We start from the raw sequence: 23,689 nt of genomic DNA, 5'->3' as shown, positions 1-23,689 counted from the left end.
CTAGCGGTGCGGTTGCAGATTGAAACCAACTGAATACCCCTCGGCTCACTCCTCCCCCTCCAAGACTGCAGTAATGTGAGCAAGGAGGGGCAATCCTTACCATAATAATACTTCTTCAGGAGCAACGGAAGTCAGACAGCGGCTGGCAGTACCTCGGTTTTGCACTCTGTGGCTCACTTTACCGCAGTTTCGAAAGCTGTAAACAATGAGCAGCGCATGGAAAAGTCTTGGCCCGGATATCTACTGGCTACACCCAAACTCCAGAGGTTTTGTAGGTGTCCATATTGCTTTTTTATTAGAATTTTCGCAACTAAAATTTAAAGGATATTCAATCAAATTAAGGGAAAGATCGTGGTCCACAGAGACTTTAGACACAACGTGTTTATTAACATTGAAAACAAAAACCATGACCTTTTCCTCACCTCAACCATAGCGCTCATTTTGCCTCGACCTACTTGGGGGAGTCCAGCCCGGTCTCATTCCAAGGGCGTGAAATACCGACATTTTGTCACCGTGTCTGATATGAATGTACAAGGTTCCTTCCAGGGATTGTATTTGACGCATCAGGCTTTGAAGTTACTCCAATGTAAAGCCATCCGCGGCAATATCAGATGCTCAGAGCAACTGCGCTGGAGGTCAGATGACGTAGTATAAAGAGCAACAAAGTCCATGTATAGAGGTGGACCGGTTGGATGGATGGGTCAAACAAACACAGGACTTACACCCAGTGTCCAGTGTGAAATCAAAAGTTGGCTTATTTAAGTTACGCAATGTACTGAATTTACATAACTTAGGCAGCTGACCGAAGTAACGTAACAAACTCACTTATTTTAACCCAAACCACGGACTTTTACTAAACCTAACCAAGTCGATTTGTTGCCCAAACGTAAGTGACGCCAATTGGTACCCAGAGCGAGAACGGGTTGGGGAGTCAGGATAAGAACCTCTGTCTCTGGTGTCAAGATACTGTCCTTTGTGTGCCTGCCATCTACTCTGACCACCCTCCTGTTTGTAATTTTAAAAAGTGTCAGATTTTGACACCAGAGAACACAATTCACATCCTGTCTCCAACCCAACAATCGATGTTGGTTTGTCTGAACCATTATGACTTTATCTATTTCGACCTCTTGGTCGTCCCAGGGTTGTCGCCGTTGGTGCAATACCATTCAAGTGCTTTGAGCTCAGTTTAGATGATCTCTTTTTCCCTCTTGTTTAGTTGAAACTTAATAAAATGAAATCCAAAACACAAATAGACAAGGGCAACATACTGGTTTGGTCTCTGCTTCTCCTTGATATCTCTCTACATTTGCTGCAGCAAACTAATTTCCCCGCAGAGATGTTTAAAGTAAAATTTTCTTTTATAAGTCCAGTCAGTCTCTCTTCTCACCTGCTCATTTTCCCTCTTTTCTTTTCAACCAATCTATCCATCAATCTATCTAGTTTGTCCCGTCTCTGTCTATCATGACTCTCTCACCCTCTGTCTCTTTCTACATCTCTTGCCCCCTTCATTCTTTCTCTTCTCGCCCTGTGTGTAATCATCCCAGCGTCCATCTCCTCTCATCAATCCACCTCGTCACTTCTCTCCTTTAACCTCCCCCTCTCCTCTTTTAATCACTCCGTCCCATCCTCCTGCTCCTCTTCCTCGCACCGTTGCCAGGGAAACAGCGGCCCACTCTGTAGCTGTTAATCTGGTGACATTGTCTTTCTATTACCCATGGGTCAGATGCCTGATAAGGAGGACAAAGGGTGGGAAACCAAACGGCGACTCACTTTAAACGTTTGTAAAATGTTGGTCTTCATTAACGCAAGTGAGTTCTGCAGGGGGGGGGGTAGTTACTGTGTTAAACAGATATCTTCCTCATTGCTCTGAGTGCACGCATACAAACTCTGCAGAGATATGAACAAGCTAATCCAGTACAGCAGACCTGCAACAAATCCTGTCTTTGTGAAGCTCACAATGTTCAGTTTTTTTTACCCCATCTGATAAGAGTTGATTCAATCTTGTGCTCATTTTGGCCGATGTTGTTGTTGTGTGTGTGTGTGTGTGTGTGTGTGTGTGTGTGTGTGTGTGTGTGTGTGTGTGTGTGTGTGTGTGTCACTTTAGCCTTGAAATATCCTGGCACCCTTCGCGTCCTGTCCACACGCACCACCTCAAACACTGGAGACGTGGAACCATTCATTGGAAATTTTATCTTGAAAATAATGCTGGCTCTGGCCACCCCTGCTGTCAAAGGCTGGCTTGCATACTGAAAAATGAAACCGGTATTTGATATATATACAGTATATATAATGGGATATATCTTGTAATGGGACAATAGACTGTATTTAAGAAGTGGACGTAGTCATGGTGACGTCATCCATTGGTTTGTGGACTGCCGTTATGAAGCCTCAAGTTCTGCGATTTTGCCGTCGCCATCTTCGATTACGGCCGTCGCCATGTCGGCTTTTTTGCAAGCAATGAATGGAAGTTACCATATTTGGAATGCAGAGCAGTGACGTAGACTCTGGTAGCGACCTGCCAATCACAGTTAGCCCCGCCATAAAGCATATTCCGCTTTATGGTCTATTTGACTCTAAATGGACCATCATTTGAAACTAGAGATTGAGGCCATAAACTCATGTTTACAATGTTTACTGAGGTAATAAATCAAGAGAGAAGTAGAGTCATTTTCTTATAGTCTGCTGTACAATCTGTCTTCTTTTTGCAACCTGCTGGTCAATAGAGAGAATGCAAGTTTTTAGAGACTTCAGCATCGGCTTCACTCGGCAGAACTGGAGGTTGTCGCCTGATTGGGACAAACTAAATCTTTCTCTAACATAGTAAATATTATGGCAAATGGTTATTGAAATGTTCAGTTAATCTACTTCAGTTCCCTTTACACTCCGTCGCCAGATCATTGGGCCTCATGCAAGAATCACCCGTATGAACAGATTGGTTCTTTAGCTTGTGGTTGGCTTCGCTATGATTACGTAATCCGTATCTGCCATTTTCTTAGTCAAGTCTAGCGGGGACACAGAGAAACTCACGTTGGCTGAGCTGGCAACAAGCTTGAAAATGTCTCACTTTAAGCCAAAGAGACAAAGTTCAAATCTGTGATAATCACCAATTGAACCTGTTTCGCTAAAGCTAGCTATCAAACTAGCTTCTAATAGGGCAACCTACAATCACAACGACTGTAGAGATGTCTCACTCTGTCAGATGATTTGAGCATGAATGTGGTTTAAACGTTTTAAATGTTCATTTTCTGCTTGATTGTCCACATGTTTGATACCACACTTCCTGATTCCTCCCCCCCACCTTTCCCCCTCACATAGAGATGTGAGGGAGGGAGCTGGAGAGCCAGCTCCCTCCCGTTTTTTTTTTTTTTTGCTGAGTTAGCATGTAATGCCCTGATCTTTCCTTTACTTTCTCTTTCCTATCCTGAATTGTTTTTCACATTCAACTGTTTAATTACTGTCCACTCATCCTTCTCTCTCTCCCTCCTCATCTATCATCTCTTCTCCTCCTGCAGTTTTTATATTTAACATTTTCTGTACTTCGTCTCCTCTCTGTTGGTCTGCCTCCTCGATTCCTTCCTTTGTCTCCACCCTTCTTTCTCTCCCCGTCTTTCATACTTCCTAGTTTACCTCTAATGCTTTGCTTCAGTTTTGTATCTACCTCACCATCCTTCTACCCTGCCCTCTTGCAGGGTAGGGTTCTTCCTCCTCTCTGTTCTCCCATTTTCTTTTCTTCTAATTTCTCCTTTTCTTTAGCCTTCGCTCTGTCTCTCTCCTTCTGTGTAGAAATCAATGGTTGTTCTCTCAATAGGAGGTCAAGGGGGTTGCAGTCGCTGGCGTCCCGGCTTTTCAATTACTAGCAGCCTGCAGTCACCACAACACACCCAACCACACACACACACATACACCGTTTTGTCCTGAACAGCCCTTCCCCCATTGAGCTGACCGGCCGCCAGACAGAGAGGACGGAGTAAAGATTTCAAAATGAAAGGAGAACAGTTTGGATGTTGAAAAGAGAGGGAGAAAGAGAGGGGTGGAAGTCAGAATGAAGGGCAGTGGAGAGAAAAGAGTAACAACACAGAAGAGCAGGAGGAGAGTGAGGAGAAAAAAAGTGGATGAGGACGTCCCTGAGTCTTCTTATAGGTCCTGTCGTCTAAAATCATCTGTGAAGGCTAGGGCCTTTAAAGGTACTAGATACCAACCAAAATAACCTATTACCAAGTAGCATTGAAAATTTTCCAATCAAAAAATACCTGCAAATTATTGTTTTCGTGCCCAGATCTAGAAAAAAAAAATTACAATTTGTCCGGTTTTCCTCTAAGCCAATCAACGCAAGCGTTAGTCAATCCAATGCAAGGTGTGATTGGTCCACTATCACAGCAGCACACAGGGAGGTTGCCTGCCCGCACACACCCCTATGAACGTGGAGATGTCTGAGTCGGCGGCTTGCAGCTAACGGAGTTAACAACAGCAACAGTGCTTAAAGAGCGCCGTGGGTGTTGGGTAATCAGCGGTAACCGCAGTGTGAGCACTGCGTTGCCACGATCAGCACACACAGCGGGACACACACATTAATATGATGGGTATTGAATGAAGTGCTAAATCGCAGCAGAACAGAGCCACTAAAACCTGACAATTGACATGAGGACCAGGGGCGGAGCCAGTCGTAAGCATTCGGGGCTCAGTCCAAACCTAAGGGGGGTCCGAGGACATCCTTCCTCAGGCTGATGTTTTAGACCTTTTACCGCAGCTATATGCATTTTTTAAGCCATTTGAGATAATAGAATGCCGTAAAATCTGGACATAATTTCGGGAAAAAATAAGAGTGAAGGGAAATGACACACATGTTTAATGTGGGTGAAAACAAGGGAAAAACAAGGCAAAAAGCCAGTAAGTTGATTTGCCACACAACAAATGTACAGGTGTGTGATAGGGGAGGAGCTCTAAGACCAGAGGGAGGGGTGAGTAAATGTGAGTACAGAAGAGAGAAAACAAAAGGTGAGAGGAGAAAATAAATGGAAGAGACAAGAGGTCAGAGGAAACGAGAGAGGGGAGGAAAGAAGGAGAGAATGAAAACAGGAGACTAGAGGATGAGAAACAAGAGATGGTGAGAGAAGAGATGATGGGAGATGTGGAGGAGGAGACAAAAAGACGAGAGGTAAGGAAAGAAGCAAAAACATGAGACGAAGAGAGGAGAGGAAACCAGGTTGAGAGAGAGGAGACAAGGATACAAGAGGAAAGGGAACAGATGAAAATAAAAAAAGGTCAGGGAGGTGGACGTGAGGAAAGAGAAGGTGCGGAGGAAAAAAAAGAAGAAGAAATTAAAATGAAAAGGAGAGATTGCAGCTGGCTCAGATGCAGGGGGGAAGAAAGGGGGAGGAGGAAAGGGGGTGCCCAGCCCGGCAACCCTCAGGGGTTATTGGGTCGTGGACAGCCAATCTCTCTCAGCTTAATCAACAGCAGCAGAGGTGATTGCAACACCGCAGGGGGACTGAAGAAAAAAAAAGATGGCGGGAAGGGGAGGAGGAGAGGTTGAGGTGGAGAGAACGAGATAGGAATGAATGGGGAGGTGTGTGTGGGGGGGAGATGAGAAAAAGATTGGAAAAATAGGGAAAACGGGGGTGAGGACGGCAAGACAGGGAGGAGGTTGGAGAGCGAGCAAGACGAAGGGGGACGACTGAAGATTGGAAAGGATAAGAGGGAGGAAGGTGAAAAGGAGGGTGTTTGGGGGGGAGGAAAAAAATAGATGCAGGAGGAGGGAGGGAGAGGGAAGAGGTGGGAAAATTATGGGATGAAAGGGGGGAGAAAACGGTTGAGGGTGTAGAGAACATAAATAGAGGGGAGAAACAGACAAGAGCGTTATGGTAAAAACTCACTACAGTGATAACTATTTATCTTGAGGACATGAATGTATTGTGTGAACTCAAAACCACATATCTCAACCTCAGTGTGGCACCAGTGGAAAAGTCCATGGATCACTAAAGTCAGAGGGCCTCTTGGTCTGGGAACATGAAGGTCTATACCAGCTTTTGTACCAATCCACCCATCCTTAAATGTGGATACATTTCACAGGATTCGTATTACAGTAGATTTGACCTGCTGGTGGTGCTAGAGTTTGGCAAAATTGTGTCCATGATTAAAACAAACCAGGGGAGGTTGATGGGTCCGTCTGTGGTCTTTCAGCCAAAAGACCGCAGTTCGTTCTTAATGTGAAACGAGAAACCTACGTTCATTTGTTTGTTGCGGAACTTGCGTACTTCAGTTACGGCACTTCCGTAGTTTTTTTCAACCCAAACGTCAATCTTCCCTAAACCTAAGTAATCACCATCTTTTTCCTAAACCTAACTTAGTTGTTTCCTGTGAACACAGAAGTTTATTTTGAAAAGACTGTATGCATGTGATGAGCAACAATTGACACGTGTAGTAGAAAGCACGAAAAACCAGTAACTTTTCATGAGATATCATACGAAAGGTTGTATGAGGATACTTTGCCAGACCTTAACTAAAAGGTCACTTATGTTGGCGGTGAATGTTAAAAACCGTGGTCAATCCATCCATCCACTTATGTTTGGGGTTTAGCAGGGGATTCCAGATGTCTCTCCCCAGCAACGTGTTCCAGCTCTTCTTGGGGAACCCTGAGGCGTCCCCAGCCCAAACCAGATATCCAATCTCACAAGCGAGTATTGGGTCTACCCCGGGCCCCTCCCGCAAAAAAAAAAAAAAAAAAAAAAAAGAAAGAACCGTCCTGGTCTACTCTGATCCCCCCCCAAATATTACTCTCACGATCAACCATCCTAGATGACATTGCATTTCTTGTATGTAGGGGCTTAACACAAAAAAACACACAAACACTTACACCAGTTTTTTGTTTTTTTATTGTATTTTATATTTGAGGAAGACTAGTCATTATGTGTAATCGCACTGCTAATACTACGTGTCTCAAATATACATATAAAAAAAACGTGTTGTAACAGCGGAGACGAGATGATTTGTGTGGTCTGGAACACAATCAAAAAGACAAAAATAAATAATTCCAAACAACAAAAAAAGTATGCTCGAGCTGGAACAAATCTGTAGCGTCTTTATTATATGTACAACGCAAACTCTGCAAATTGCATTTGTAGCTACAGACACGGAGCACACAGATTCGTCAAAACAGACACAGAAGATAATTAAAAATAAATATGAAAACGTGTTGGTGGAGAGAAAACCCGCCCGTCACAGACATTAGCATGTGTTCCTGCCTTGACCTGAACATTTTGCCATCCCTGGACAGATTGGACTATATAGTATAGTATAGTATATAGTTGTATTAAAGGGACAGTTGAGTTTTAGAGGAATTGTACCTTTGTCTCACAGACATGCAGTTTGACTGTATCGTATCACAGCGAGGTTAGCTTAGCTTAGCTTAATGTCTGTGGGATCAGGTGGCAGCTCTAGACAAATGCTCCTTTAAACAGAGTTGCCACTTGAACACACAAACATCCAGTAATTGAGCTAAGCTTTGCTAATACCACCATTAGAATACCTTCAGTTATGCATACAGAGACATAAAACAAAGAACTCTGGGTAAAAGCATTCCTCGAAGACAAAACCATCCCCTTCAAACCTGTGGAAGAGCACTGAAAGCACAAGGTAACACTGTTTGTATTGAGTGAGAATATGAGTTGAAACATCAATGGCAATCACATCCAGAAGCACCAATGTACGCTGTCTGTACTGACTGGTAAGAAGGCTGATCCGAGTGCGACAAGCTCCTGCAAAAGCCAAACACAAGTTAGCAAGCTAACTAGCGAGTGTTATTTTTGCAGATGTATTTGCGCACATTCGGAGGAGAACTGGAGGAACGGGAATATATTCCGACCTGGGAGTGTTTGTGCATTATTCCAAAATGGCCACCCCCATTGTTAGCCTTGTACTCAATCCCGACGTATAAGTAGCCTATATCAGCTACGTTTTTAAATCAAGTTACTTATTTGTAGCATTTCCATCCCATGTGACACCAGATGTACACTTCTTGTCAAATTTGAAGCCATTACGGTTGTTATCAAGTGGCTAAATGAGGCTACAGAGGTTGTCTGGGACATTGAACTGCGTTTTTACGTCGACTAGTTCAGAATGTGTAAGTATCGTAAACGTTTGCCACTTATTTTCCGCAATAATCCCAAAAACCCGTGGATCCCACTGGGGGAACCGGGACGATGCTTACTCCAGGTTAACCTACAAAAGAACGTCATCCCTGCAGGAATCTATATTGGATATTTTCTTTTATGCAACTGCAAGTGACGAGCGGTTCAACGCGGAAAGAGAGCCTTCGATGGCCAAGTTCACAGCAGGGATATGTCAATTCAGATTTCGGGGTGGATTCTTCCCGTCAGCATTTTGGTTAAGCACATGAAAATATAACCATAAAGTCCAGTATTTCTATATAGCCAGTGTTAAAGGCACATCATCATGGCATAGGAGGACCAAAACAGTAAAGGGGAAAAAGGGCCAGAGGTCAAGTTACTACCCACAAAAAGTGTACTCTTAATGAGGGAGTCTCATCCCGAAGGGGATCAAACTTGTTAGCTTCAAGACATTTAATGGAGCTGTAGCACCTGATGGCAGAACAAAACTTAAAAAAATGTATTTAGTTAAACCTATGAACCTATACGATTAGTTTTTTCATATTAAGTTGCTGCACTTTGATCAGGGAAGTGTGAGTGGATGAAAAGAAGACTGTGTTGAAGGTCTAGGAAGACCCAAGTCAGAGTCAATCTACATTAAAACTAAACTCTTATCCTACACTTATATCTGTGCTACTTCTCTACACGGAACACATACGGCATCTTGCTATTGAAGGACTATTACAGCGTCATTGTAGTTTTATGCTCTTCTACGCTCTTCCTGCAGGGACATTGTTTCCTGCTCTTATCACACCTACAAGGACATAATATTATCAGCATTAAATTGTACTATCACTTTAAATTGTACAGCCTATACAGTACATATACAGCAGTTAACAGTTAACGGAACCAAAGGTTCCCGTTAACCGCTAAATATATCTAAAAATCAGACATCTATTTAGTTGAATCAAAGTCTTGGATCAGTGTTGAACAGTAGTATCTGCACACAATTAGCTCAGAGCCTCAAAATGGCTTTCAGTAACTGGGCTGCATATTTCAAGAGGTGAGAAGCAAAATTTTCCCTTTTCAGTTTTTGATTTGTTACCAGAGGCAGATAGAAAGCAAAAACAATTAAAACAAACATTGAATTTGTATAGTAACTACATTTTCTCCTAGCTTGTAAACCATCATAACCATCCATCATAAACCATGTAGAAATCACACTACGTTCGGTTTTTGTTCGCTCTGTAAAGCCCCGAGATAGAATAGATGCAGGATTAATGCAATAACTGATACTTATTCCTTAACTTAAACCTTAAAGACAACTCTCCTGATTCCCTAAAGTAGCCGTGCACTTCCCTCTAGATGGCGCTGTTTCCCTCTCTAAAGCTCAGTGGTATCCACTTATCAGGCAGCAGCGTTTTGAGTAGCACCATCCTCCTCCAATCACATTGCGAGGATTGCAGCAGGACGGGCATGGGGGGGGGGGGGGGGCAATGGCGGGTGAGAAGGAAGGGGAGGGAAACAGCCGTCCGACCGAATCCCTTGTGAGTGGTGTTGTCGTCGTTGTCGTAATGGCCGACCGTTATTTGTTTAGCACTAGCATGAATTGAAACAGGGTCTCTGATGGGGGTTTGCAGGGGCTAAGCGAATGGAATGTAACCAAGGGAACTGCAATAAGAAAACAAAAAGAATAAAAATTAAAGACAAAAACTAGTGCAAAGCACTTTCCCTGAAGCTTTGATGCGAGCGGTTTCTGCAGTGTCAGCACTTTTATCGGCAAAGATTTTTCAACAATGGTATCTGCAAATCCTTATTTGTGTTAATGTGTGTGTGTGTGTGTGTGTGTGGGGGGGGGGTATTTTCAAATTGATGAGCATTTTGCGTATTATTGATCATATTTGCATCTTTCGACATCCATTGAAATGAATCATCAATCTCAATCCGTCCATTTTTTTTTCTCTACAATGTCTATTCCTCTGATTATTAAAATATGATTTACTAAATGCTAACTTGTGTTTGAGTGACGCATTTTCTGCCCTGTAATTATTTCCCCCATAAAGTAAAGTACTTGCTGTGGTTAAACGACACGACGAAAACAAACGTCACCATGTATTTGCAGAAACCATTTTGTCCCGTTTACGGTGTGTGTGTGTGTGTGTGTGTGTGTGTGTGTGTGTGTGTGTGTGTGTGTGTGAGTCATCCGTTTATCGGAGAAGGCCTCAAGTTTCTTCACAGGTAGCTTTGCTGCATGCAGGAAGGGCACCTGAACGTGCGTGTTTGTTTCTATGAGAGCGGCTGGTTGGCGAAGAAAGCCTTGGTCTCTCCACAGGTGGGGTTGGTGCACAGCGGGCAGCGGAGGGTCAGCTGACGGGAACAGGGCTCTTTGGACTTCAGGTGGGACTGGACCAGGTCCGCAAGAGCCTGGACAGGACAAATGGCATACAGTTAGTATTGAGACAGAAATAATTAAGAGAGTTGCTCTCTTCTTTAGCTCTGTGAACACCGGGTTGTTTTGTCAGACAAACCGGTTTAAGATCGTAAGTTGAACCGGAGTGGCAAACCCGGAAATCAAACCAGCTCTAATAAGCGCGTCCCTTTTTTGTTTTTCTCATGCACACGCAAGAGGGTGATGTGATACACAGACTGTACGTTAGAAGTGGATAAAGTCACCGTGACGCCACCCATTGGTTTGTGGACTGCCGTTTTGAAGCCTCGAGTTCGGCATTTTGGCCGTCGCCATCTTGTTTTTTTGCAACCAATGAACAGAAGTGACTATATTTGTACGGCGGAGTGACGTAGAGACATCGTATACGGCTCTGGTAGCATCCTGTCAATCACAAGGTAGTCCCTCCCTAAAGCATACTCTGCTTTATGGTCTGTTTGACTCTAAATGGACCATAAATTACTAAATGAACATCATGCTGTATTGAAGAAGACTTGAAACTAGAGATTGAGACCATAAACTCATGTTTACAATGTTTACTGAGGTAATAAATCAAGAGAGAAGTTGAGTCATTTTCTCATAGACTTCTATACAACCAGCTTGAAGGCATTTCAGCCTCTGCTTCACTTTTCAGAACCAGAGGTTGCCGCCTTGATACACATTCCCTCCAATGGTGTCACATTAATCCACTGATCTATAGGAGAAGGTAACAAACCAAGATGCACAGTAATGGGCCAGCAAAAAGCAGGAAATAAGAAGACTACTTTACCCACTTTTGTTAGACCTCAAGGATACACATTATGTACCACGGTGATTTGCACTGAATATAACTTTAGTCTGTTTCCAAGAAAACTGCACTTTAAAAGCCTTCCAGTGGCTCGAGGCGCACGATCCCTCGGTTTCCTAGCGGGCTTTTATTTTGAAATATTTGCAGGTGTTGAGTTTAATTTACAGAAATGTAACCGTGTTCAGAGAAACTGCTCGAGGTGAAACAACTGGAAAGAAGTAGTGAATAAAAACAGTACTTGTGTTAAAAGTAATAGTCTGGCATTTTGGGAAATAGGCTTCTTTGCTTTCTTGCCTTAACGGTTAGCTTAGCTTAGCATTAAACTGGAAACAGGGAAAAAAATGTGTTAATCAGTGAGCTTTAAAATGTGCTGGTAGGCAGATGACCATTGGACAGATTCAGGCTAGCTGTTTCCCACTGTTTCCAGTCTCCACGCTAAGCTAAGCTAACCAGCTGCTGGCTGTAGCTTCATGTTTACCTGAAAACAACTGACAGTGGTATAAATCGTCTCATCTATCTCGACAACAAATTGAATAGAAGTTTTTCCCATTTATGTTGAAGTATTCTACAACTAAGAGTATGACATGACTTTTGTTGTTCTGATGGAATTACTACTACTGTGGATATTTGCATTATTCTGAATCAACTATGCGGGCTATTAGAGTGCAAACAATCCTCCACCTCATTGTTTTTTACCTGACCTTTATTAGATTCGACCTTCATTTGTTTGTGCCGGTCATGGCTATTATTCGATTCATATAATTATTATTCATATAATAAATGCCTGTACTTGAGGCTCTGGCTTTTGTAAACACGTGTTATCTTTGAGTCAAAAGAATAATCCGAGAGAATTCAAAGGTAAGAATGTCTAAATAAAAATACAGTTAGTAAGCTGATCGTACAAGATAGCAATCTGAGCGGGGGGGTTATCAGAAAATAAACTCTTGACACCAGCCGGGCTCTGCAGGTAAAAATTGTGGTGAATGTATTTTGCTTTATTTTCCAGCCGGCTGCTGCTTGCAGACGGCTGCAGACTGATGCTGCTCACTGAGAAACTAAAACCACACCAAGGAAACCATCCTTCAGTAACTACCAACTAATCATCCTCTGGATATTGATTTATACACTCTCTCTCTCTCTCTCTCTCACTCTCTCACTCTCACACACACACACGCGCACACACACACTCAGAGACTTGGCGAGGGGTCTCTGAGCGCAGCGGGTTTGACCAGCCAGCCAGACGGGCGGTTCAGTTCTACTGTAGTCAGCTCTAAAGGTTCCCATTGATCTGCCCCCTTCCTTTAATAAACTCTGCGCGCACGCACACACACACGCACGCACGCGCACACACACCTGGAGGAGTTGCCTGTTGTGAGAAAGGTTGCGGGGTTGAGGATGAAGGGAAGGAGGGAGGTTGGAAGGGAAAGGAGGGAAGGATGGATGTAAGAAAGGAGACGAGAGAGAGAGAGAGGAAAGGAAGTAAGGAAGGAGGAATCCATGTATTGACCATCTCCTGCGCTGGAGTTCACTTACTTCACAGAACCTTCTGCTGCCGTCTCCTTTTCTATTATTAGAGCCCTTCCTGCCTTCGTACAGTCTTCCCTCCTTTTTTATTTCTACTTTCTTCTACTTTTCTTTTTTGTGTTTTAATCATCTTTCCCGTTACCCAAACTTATTTGAACATTTCACATTCTGTACCTTCCCGTCTCTCTCTAGCTGAAAGTCTGTTCTTGTTTGTTAAATACAGACATGCTCTTTCATGAACAAACTTAAACCTGCCGCTCCATTTTAAATCCCATTTACATGAGTTGATAGTTAGCTACTTCATGCTTCGGCCCTTAATGTTTGTAGACATGATGAGTGAGCAGAGTGTGTGTGTGAAACGTACCCTCATAAAGAGAGGGTTCCCATTCAACGACTCCGCTCTCCTGATGTTCTCCACCCCGCACTGAAGACAGAAAACAAAGGCAGAACAAGTCGTTGGCACACATGTTTATAACCGAACCAAACATGCAAAGGCACCACAGTTCATATGAATTAAATCAAAACGCGTTCGGTGTAACAAAGACCTCTATATCTGTACTGGAAAAAAATAGTCAAGATAATGATTTTTTTATTTATTTTTTTATTTTTATTTTTTTTTAAATCGGGAACTTCAAGAAACAAAATAATTGTCTTCTGAGTGTTCCAATTATTTTCAACAGCGAGTTTCATTTTGAGCGAAGCTCCTCTCGACTGTGGAAAAATGAGAACATGTTTGCAAAGTGAGTACACTTTGGACTGACTTTATATTTTAGATTACGGTTAAAAGCTTGGGAATGAATTTTGAATAATGTCACGGTTCTCACAAGTATAGTAGTACAAACGATTGTGTGTGTGTGTGTGTGTGTGTGTGTGTGTGTGTGTGCGCGCCTTTGTGGCACCGCTCACATTGATTGGTGGTCACCTCACTGGTGCCTTTACACACACACACACACACACACGCACACGCACACAGGAGACATTAGACACACACACACACACTTTTGCAACATCTGGAGTTAAAGCATCATTAATTGATCCCAATACGAATTAACTCAAAACAAGAAAACAAAACAAGGACTGTTTCCAAAATGCTCGCTGCTGGTGCATTCACGGTCGCTCAGCTGAACAGCGTCCCCTTTTTTAGATGCAACAAACAACCACATTATCTTTTCGCAAAACACGCCTCTTGCTCATTGTCCAGTGTTGGCTCTTCCTTACCTCCTCCCCCAGCACCTGTCCGTACTCGATGTCCAGCTCGTGTAGAGTCTCTATGTGGTCGGAGGTGAAGGCGATGGGCACCAGCAGGATGTTCTTCTTCCCTCTCTCACACAGGCCTTTGATCACGTCGTCCGTCTGGGGGCCGAGCCACTGCATGGGCCCCACCTGAATGACCAAACACGAGACATGACAACCGTTCAGGTTCACTGTGGTGGAGATTTGCGGCTCCCGTTTTTGTGTCATCGTGATGCAACGGTTCGTCCATTTGTTTCTAACTGCTTTGATTCCAGACCTGGTCCCTTTTGATCCTTTAATGAACGCATGACCTACCGCCACCTTGAGGACAAACTTTACAAATTGAACTCCACTACTGGGGAGGCTCTGAGAATAGCTGAATCATCAGCGGCGATGGGCCATTAGAAGGACTGAAGGATCTTAGGGTGCTTTCACACCTCACCTTTTTGTTTAGTCCAAACGAACTCGGGTCCGTTTGTCCGGTTAGCTTGGGCTGGTGGAAAAAATGCAAATCAAACCCTGGCACGGTCCAAACAACCGAACCGAGATCGCTTGAAAACATTTCGTTTGTGGTGTGAAAGCAAAAACTAACCAACTACAGGATTTTATGATGCCAGCTATGAGATTTTAGCATGATTTCAAAAGCTAAACTACTATAATTGATCTGTGTAAGGCCGTGTACATAACCTATTTATGCAAACACGTATGCATGTCAGCGCTGGTATTTCCCCTGATTGATGGGTCAAACAGCTGTTGAAACTGCTCTGCTTGTACACATCCAAAGCATTCGAGTGCTAACCTTCTGTCAGTCACTGGGATTTGATTTGCTCACATGGGTCCTGATGATGCAGGATGACTATCGGCACAACTGTCCAATAACCGAGTTAACTGGTCAGCCTCGGTTATACTGCGGCTGACCACCGTCATATGATGAAACTTACGTCACGCAGACCTTCTCGCACTAACAATCGTGGAAAGTACACCTTTGGCTTTAGTCTCTACAACTGCATGTTTACTCCTCTTGCTTTATTTGTGAACTATCCTTTTTTTTTTCTTGGTCCAGACCAAATGAACTCAACCACAGGTGTGAAAAGTCTTGTTAAATCAAGCTTGTGAGGTGTGACTTCACACAAGTCACACCTCAATTTAACATGACTGCCCCATAAAAGAATTCCACTGGAAGTGTCTCATTTTTCAACGAGCAAAATGTTCGCCTTAAAACATAATGTCTGGTTTATTTTCTGCTTAACGGGTAGCCAGCAACACATCCCAGTCCTCCTCACACAATAGAGACCTGATGACTAAGAGCTGTGAGGTTCCTGCTCTAACGGTTCACAGTATTAGATGGACCGGTGGCTCCATCTTGTGGCTTTCCAAGCAAAGAAACATCGTGTGACAGCAGCACTGAACTACACTCGAGTTAATCATCCTGACAAAGTTGTTGGTACATAATTATACATACTGTAAAGGTTTCTGCTCACCTGCAGTGATGTGCAGCATCAGAGTTTGTGAATTATTAATAAATATAAATACGTGGCTGCAAAATCCTTTCAACCCCTGCTGTCTGATACCTGCAGATTTACTTAAAAAGGTCAAATGTCCGGTGATGTTGGAGCCATGACACTATAAATGTCTTCCTGGTTTCAGCTGGTGCTTAACTTTACTTTAGAGGCACAGGAGGCTATAATCAGTATTTCTATAATAACATTGTGATTGTGATCAAGTGAAAGGTGTGGCTTGTACTGACGAACCGACAGATAATTATCAGCTTTAAGGTGAGTTTCAGCTCATTGTCTAGACGTCTGATTCGCTCTCATCGTGTCGTTATCAGCCGCAGCAGGCAGGTGAACAAACAAACATACTGTACACTACCTGTTTAGCAGAGACTAGCTGGTGGACATAATGCATATTATATCATTAGATATGTCCCTCACTTGTAAATCACCAACTGTTTGCCATGAATTATAAAGGTGATGATATGCCAACGTTGTGTTCATTACTTGTTTTTACTGCCTCCTGGTGGCCAAAAAAACATGTTACTGCAGCTTTAAATGCAGGGTTTTGTAAATACTGCGCACTCTCTGCTGTGGTACTGGGAAACAAAACCGATAACAACATTTCAGTACCAGTCACAACTGGTGAGCGTTTTGTTGGTACCTAATTCATACAGTTAAATGACACTGTGGACAGCAGGCTGTATTATATAGTGTGGCCCAATAAGGTTAGGACAGATGCAGCATTACACACTGACTGTTCTAGTACTGCTGGTTGTCTTCGTCACGGTTCAGTTTCAGCGAACAACCCTTCCCCGCCCCTTTGCTCATGTCTGTAGGTCCTGTTTGTGTGTGTGTGTGTGTGTGTGTGTGTGTGTGTGTGTGTGTGTGTGTGTGTGTGTGTGCACACTCACCCTGGACTGCCATACTAGTCTGTAAGGGTTACAGTGTCCCAGTCTCTCCATGACTCTCTGAACAGTGGCTCCCACTTCCTGAGGATACGGATCGCCTCTGTTTACAACCTGCACAGGGAACACAGCAGTAGCACCGTCAGTGGGAGTCATAGACGGTGTATAAGGAGTGGACGTCGTCATCGGGACGGCACACATTGGTTTGTGGACTGACGTTTTGAAGCCTCGAGTTCGACAAAGTCATTAGTCGCGTCACTAGTCATGCAGGCTTGTGACAGGCAGGGTCTTAATATATTAGTACCAGTAGTGTCAGCACGAGTACTTCATTGTACTTACAGCCATTGGAAGTGAGTGTGCTGAGAAGAGAATGACAACATCGTCCCTCTTGTCTTCTGGAAACTTCAGCAGCTCGTTACGGACGTGATCTGCAAAACACTGCACACACACACACACACACACACACACACACGTTGTATTAAAGGTATTTTTTCTTATTTTCTGTTTTATTGACGTACTGAAACTATAATCATTTTCCTCAACTGATTAAAGAAAAAGTTTCTGACTAATGACTGTTTCCCACCATGGAACATGCTGAGATCTAAAAATACAGACAGACTTGTTAGTTGCTCTGATGACCAAGCACGGCCACTTTCAGCTCATTAGTTGCTATGACGACTTCTCGTCCTCGTCAATTAATTATCCGATATATCTTTTTCTTGGTTGTCTCTGAGAGGAGGAGGAGCCTGTAGGGCACTTTGGTGTGTGTGTGTGTGTGTGTGTGTGTGTGTGTGTGTCTAACCTCTACCAGCAGAGGGTGTGTGGGCCAACGGTCGATCACACTCCAGCGCATCTTTGGCATGTCGCCTCTGTTGCTGTAGTAGCGGTAGATGGCGTTCAGACTGCTGCCTGTTTCCAGGACAAACAAACAAAACGCACCAATATTAGAAACGTGTTCCATTACGCAACAAGCAGTCTTCTCTTTGAGAGCGGGTTTGGGATTAAGTGCCTTGCTCAAAGGCAATCTCATTGTGTAATTGGTCATAAATATGGTGATATTTGATTTTCTGTGTGCGACTGTCACCTGTGGTGGAGCAGCTGTACTGAGGATACTGTGTGAAGGCCACGGCTCGCTCCACTCCGTCCTTCTCCATCTCCTCGATGGCTTCCTCCGTCAGCGGCTGAACGTACCGGAAACCGATGTAGAACTTGTGAGGAGCTGGACAGAGAGACCGTCAGTCAACAACTTGCAACCAGGTGAAATACACTCATTACTGCGTTAAAAACACAAACCTGGCACTTGCAAATGAACTGAAATAATCAAATAGACACAGTAAAGAAAGTAATAAAGGGAAGTATTTAGTCGTTACTAGTTGTGATCAGTTTGGGTCGTTATCAGCGAGGTGTGTGCAGGCGTGTGTGGTGACACACCCTCACTTTGTCCCTATCTACACTTCACACCCTTTCGGCTTCTAACAAGCGAGTCCACCAGCAGGAAACACAAGAGCTCTGTTCTGTTGTCTATTTTGAACCATGATGGTCTATCCTCCCCTGACGATTAGCACCTACTCTACACCTGGACTTCCTAAAGCCTACGACAGTGAGGAGTGAGAGCTCCGACAGGCAGCGGCGTAGAGGAGATCTGCGACTGTCTCACCCGTCTCAGGACTCATCTCGTCCAGCAGCTTCACCATGCCCTCCCCCTGCATGGAGGTCCAGTGTTTGATGGGCGAGCCTCCTCCGATCTTGCTGTACTGCTCCTGGATCTTCAGCGTGCGGCGCTTGGCGATGAACGGGCCGAGCTTACTGCACAGCAAAGGACAGATTGTTGACGACAACACTCGTAGACTATATGACAGTACATTACTGCCTCAATAGATGTGCAATGCACACGAGCTCAAGCAGCCAGTTGCTCTTTGTGTACGGTGAAACAACTCATGTGAAATTAACAGTATGTGTATATTCCTCTCAGTCTATGAAGCTAACGTTAGCTCAAGCAGCTAACAGTATAGAACTGCCTCAATAGATGTTATTACAGTAGATTAATATACTAATAAACTAAATTAAACACACCATATACCGGGGAAGCATTGGACAAAATCACATGTTTGACTGACGATGGCGTTGCGATGAAAGGTCAGAGGATCAAATTGAAATTTATCCCGAGGGGGGGGGGGGGGGGGGGGCATGAATGTCTGAACCAAATTTCACATTTTAGCAAGACAACAACATCTTTGTACTGCTGGTTTACAACCACAGAGGGGAATTACATGCCCAGAGATCTGATCCCTCTAACATCAGCATACAACTAAAAGTTTCAGTTTAGAGTCATATAGAAAAACCATATGTGCTCATCAAACCATTATTGTTTTGAGTCAGTCAGGGGCATCATGTGACCGAAGGCTGTCCAGAGTCACACCGACTCACACGATGATTAAACGGTATAAATAAATGTTTTTTTAAAAACAGAAACGTTTCCTTTTTTGACAATAACTGCTCACAAGAAAATATTGCTTCTTTTTAAAAAAGGAGCCCAGAAAGGTTGGAAACGAGTGCTTTATAAGGACCAGTGTTCATAAGACAGGTTTTCTTCTCAGCAGGAACAAGAAACACGTTGTTGGTTCACTGGTCAGTTACTATGAAACAAACGAGCAGAGAGGCAGCAGAGCATGTGAACTAACAACCTTCCCCCATTTGTTCTCTCTAGTGTGTGTATGTGTGTGTGTGTCAACTTTAAAAAAAGAACATGTAATATGTGACACCCTTAACTAGTGTCACAACTACATTTTCAGCAAAAAACACATTGTTGAACTGCTCATAGTGTGTGTGTGTGTGTGTGTGTGTGTGTGTGTGTGTGTGTGTGTGTGTGTGTGTGTGTGTGTGTGTGTGTGTACACCCTATGATTTATAGAGGCCATCAGCTGTGCTTTCCAGACTGCATTTGCAATGTTATTTTTAGATGTAAAAACAGCTAGTGCAGGTCCCTGGCCAGGTTTTGTATCCTCAAACACACACACACACACTAAATGAATATTACACATATTAACTACCTGCTGATAACTGTGATGTTGTTTGCAGGTGTTGAAGTCTGGCCCTCAGTTTAATGGTCCAGAGAAAGATATCAACTATGGTCAAACGGTCAAATAACTTTTAGTCAGATAAAGACAATATTCTAACTGTGTGTGTGTGTGTGTGTGTGTGTGTGTGTGTGTGTGTGTGTGTGTCCACGGTGCTTACCTCTGTATGGGGAGTTTCATCAGGTCTGTGTCCGAGAACAACCGCAGCAGGAAGTCGTGCACGTCTTCCAGTTTCTCAGGTCCTCCCATGTTCAGCATCAAGATGCCCGTCTTAGGTTTCCTGCAGGCACCAGGGATTCCTAATCAATAATTCATATTTAACAATACCTCGACTTCCCTAAAAGAAACTGTATCTCATTGATTAGAAATGATGTTTAATCAATGAGTCTTTCAAAATCTATATCTCACAATATATAGATTTTTCTTATCTTCTACTTTATCCGTCTCACTGCACAGATTATTGTAAACTATTGTTCTCTGAAGCTGAATCGATGCTACTAAAGCGTGTATTAATGTACGTCTGCGTCCACTCAGTAGAAAACTGCCACAGAGTGTGTTGTTCGTGTGAGTGTCACCTGTTGTCCTGTGTTTCTGGAGTCGAGGTCTGGGCTAAAGCTGCTGCAGTGGAGCGCCTCCTTACAGCCAGACTGACGCCGCTCCTGGCAACTAAAGCAGAAGAAGGAAACGTGTTTATCAGTCACACACACACAAACACACATTATTTTATCCGGGTGAGTAAATATTACATTGTTATTTAACAATGAGACAGCAAAATGCTGTTTTTCCCCCCATTATTCAACGGTTATTCGTTATCCAAGGAGGGAGCTTTATCCAGGTGTGAACAGCTACTTCATTACAACTTACATGACAATATAGTACACTAACAGCACACTCAAAGGTCTTTTACCATGCACACGGACTGCTTTGAATATACTACATTTTTATTTTATTTTATTGTAATTTTTCTAGTGTGAACACACTGCATCCTCAAGCCCTTCTTATAATTAGTGGTAAGTCTGCTTTTGTCACACATCATTGGTAATGATACCTCGCACCATTTCATCAAATTAAAATATTCTAGGGGTCACGTGATTCACTTTACACCAAAATTCAGCCGGGTGCATTTGCTATTTGGAAAGTCTGTGATATTCTCCAGAAATGCATAAAATAATATCCGGTAAACATGACTTTGGATTGACAGGTGCTACAAAAGTAAAGTAAAAGTAATGTGTTACTTATTCTATAACGTCCTCTTACATATTGTCACACTAAGTGCCCTTAACTTTACTAATTAGCACCAAACCAGTTTGTGAAATAAAAAAAAAAGACGCTGTACTACAAGCTGCACAGGACACCGAAACCCATCTGTACTGATTTATGTAAACACGGTGTGATAGCTGTAGTGACTTCTACTCGCCGTCTTTACGGTCGGCTTTACTTTCATAACCTGAGCTGCAGTACCGCGAAACGCCGCCAGGAGGCCCACTGTGATTATACAAGTTCACAATGCTGGAATTGTGTAACTCCGTGCAAATGATTAGTTCCTCCTCACTCACCGTGAAAAACATGGACCGTAATGACGACGGGCACTGTTTACGGATCATTTTCTTATAATAAACGTAGCACAAGTACGGGATAAGTCCATTATGTAACATTAACATTAAACTGTAAACTGTAACCTACAGTAATGTTGGGCTTAGCGACTGGCTAGCTACGGAAACGCCGCTATTTGTCTGGAAAATAAAAGCACATGAATGGTCACCTTTCAGCAAATATTATGATTTCGACCTGACCAAACGACAAACATCGAAAAGGAATACAATACGTGACTCATTCGAGTAAGAATAAATGGACATGGACGATATAAGAGTAAACAATACAAATAATTGCACATTAATATTACAGCAAATATGTTATTGTGAAACTCCTGACAGGAAGTTGGACTTCCACCATCCTTGCTAGCTTAACGCCCCATTACGAAATGTTGACGGCAATGTCAGCGTGTTGTTGAGTTTACACGCCGTTGGACCGAGCAACGAAGCTCCATCACTCAAAACTGCCTTCAAACTGCCTCAAAGAAGCGGAGGAGCACAGTTTACTCCGTGACATTAAATTCTGAGCTCAATCATGAAACTTGATTGAGCTCGTTGCACAGCGTTGGCCAGGCTAAGATATAACGTTAGCTCATAGTCACACTCACATTGGATCAAGCGACCGGCGCTGCCCAGGACTGCCATCATGGTCAATTCCTGTTTTCACCGCCGATAAAGTCTCCGTTCCCGCTGTGATGAAGGCTGGATACTTGTGCTCTCAGTGGCCGAATCCACGAGTGTTTCACTTCACTGAGTGACTCGCTGGCCACGCCGATGTGTGTGTCAGCCAGATTCCTTCAGCTACAGCAGGCTGGCCGTACAGACTCTGTCAAGCTCCACAGCTATGGCTACAACACTTCCGGTTTTTAAATTCAAAATAAAACCACTGACGACGAACCTAGGATAATGCAACATTTTAGAGACTTTGATTAGTGGTATAGTTCCAGGGAGTCATCACTTATTTTATGAATATTTTATTCACTTATTAATTTCTAATTTCTAATTGCCATTGTCATATAATTACTGTTTTAAATAGGCTAATGTTGTTTTTTATGTGTTCTCTGTCGTCCAGTGGCGGGCTGTGCATTTTCTACCTGGGCCTTCTGTGCCATCCTACTACAGTTGAACCACCACAGCTACGGGTTATTGTTTGTTTCGTGTAAACACCTCATATTCACAGAACACTGCAACATTTGACAGGTGAAATAAAATGTTACATGAAGCTCAACACCTACAAATACACTGACTGCAGAGTGCAGATACATGAATACGCGCATGACGGGATGCTTCGTCATTAACGGACAATGCATATAGTAAAATCAATGTAATTAACACAATGACCAGAACAAACTCACAAGAACCAGTCACATTTATTTACAACAAAGCATGACAAAACAATCCAGCAACACTGCGGCACTAAAACACCGCACACTCAAGAGCACGGGCCATTCAAATATTATTCACATCAGAGGGAACGATATTAACTATATAATAAAAACAACACGATAGACAAATTAAAGAATTAAAGTCTTTTTAGTATGGGTATGCAATTTTCGAGCGGAGGCCTAAAAATAGGGCTAGGATTTAAAAGGTTAACACAACGCTACTGCAGATGTAAAAACGCACATCAGTTCACTTACCAAATGCTGTTCACTATTTACAGACAAAGTCCATCCTCCTGTCTTTGTTTACAAACAGTTCAATGACGCGGTTGTACAGAACATCCGTGCGTCTCAGTTCCAGCAGTTGTGTTTCTGGAATATGTTTTGATGCGTTTGAGGGATGAAAATGAGAAAATAAGCATTTAATAAGTACAAATAACATCTAATACAAAAATATTTAAAAGAAAATCCATTCTAAAAGTTGCGGGACTGAAAGTAAATTCAAAGCCGTGGCTTGCGAGTAGTGATTGTATGAATAATTGTAATGTATTTTGATACATATTTTTTTGAAATATGAATAATTTTATGCTCTTATTGTGGAGACCACTTTGCTATATTTCCGGTCTAGTGTGGTTTACTTGATGCAGGGCCGCTATTTTAGTATTGCGTCACAACTACGTTGGTCGACATTGCAATATAACCACGCCCCCGCTCGTGGCGGTCACACCCCCTACAGAGACGTGTGTGTGTGCGTGTCCTGAGATAGTTTATCAGCTATAAACACCGTGGTGGTAACAGTCACTGTTTAACCCGCTTTCTGGTTCCAAGGGAGGAATTTAAGCAGCGTTATGAGAAGAGAGATTTGAGAGCATCACTGAAGCAACAGGAACCACTATAATGGCTTGCTCAAATACAAATAAATAAAAGAATGACAAATATATGCAGCACGATCAAAACTTAAATCAGCGCGTGGGGAGAAATCATTGCGTCTTCCTGGAGAATACTTGTTTGCTCAGTTTAAGTTTAAGTGTTTTTTAAACTACTCAGGTTCTTATGAAATGAGACCAGTTTTTCTCGATCTGAGGTCTGAGGTTCCTCCTTCCCTTTCAAAACCGCTTCGATGGGAGGAAGCAGGGATCCGAA

General features: G+C 43.0%; 1 protein-coding gene across 1 annotated transcript; it reads right to left on the bottom strand.

The window, feature by feature from the left end:
- Positions 1-6,854: 6,854 nt before the first annotated feature.
- Positions 6,855-21,970, bottom strand: fech (ferrochelatase). The gene is made up of 11 exons (XM_076079782.1): positions 21,773-21,970; positions 20,148-20,238; positions 19,733-19,852; positions 18,154-18,302; positions 17,581-17,715; positions 17,299-17,405; positions 16,836-16,934; positions 16,503-16,610; positions 14,081-14,245; positions 13,227-13,286; positions 6,855-10,529 (listed from the first exon to the last, which is right to left on the bottom strand). Exons 1-11 carry the CDS (start codon positions 21,810-21,812, stop codon positions 10,392-10,394), a joined length of 1,212 nt encoding a protein of 403 aa, XP_075935897.1. The 5' UTR covers positions 21,813-21,970; the 3' UTR covers positions 6,855-10,391.
- Between the last annotated feature and the right edge of the window lie 1,719 nt (positions 21,971-23,689).

This window comes from Anarhichas minor, unplaced genomic scaffold (genome assembly GCF_050575085.1).
Source record: "Anarhichas minor isolate MPS153535 unplaced genomic scaffold, ASM5057508v1 ptg000073l, whole genome shotgun sequence".
Classification (NCBI taxonomy): Eukaryota; Metazoa; Chordata; class Actinopteri; order Perciformes; family Anarhichadidae; genus Anarhichas; species Anarhichas minor.
The sequence above is the reverse complement of the archived record's forward strand: the minus strand, read 5'-3'. Positions and strand labels throughout refer to the sequence as shown.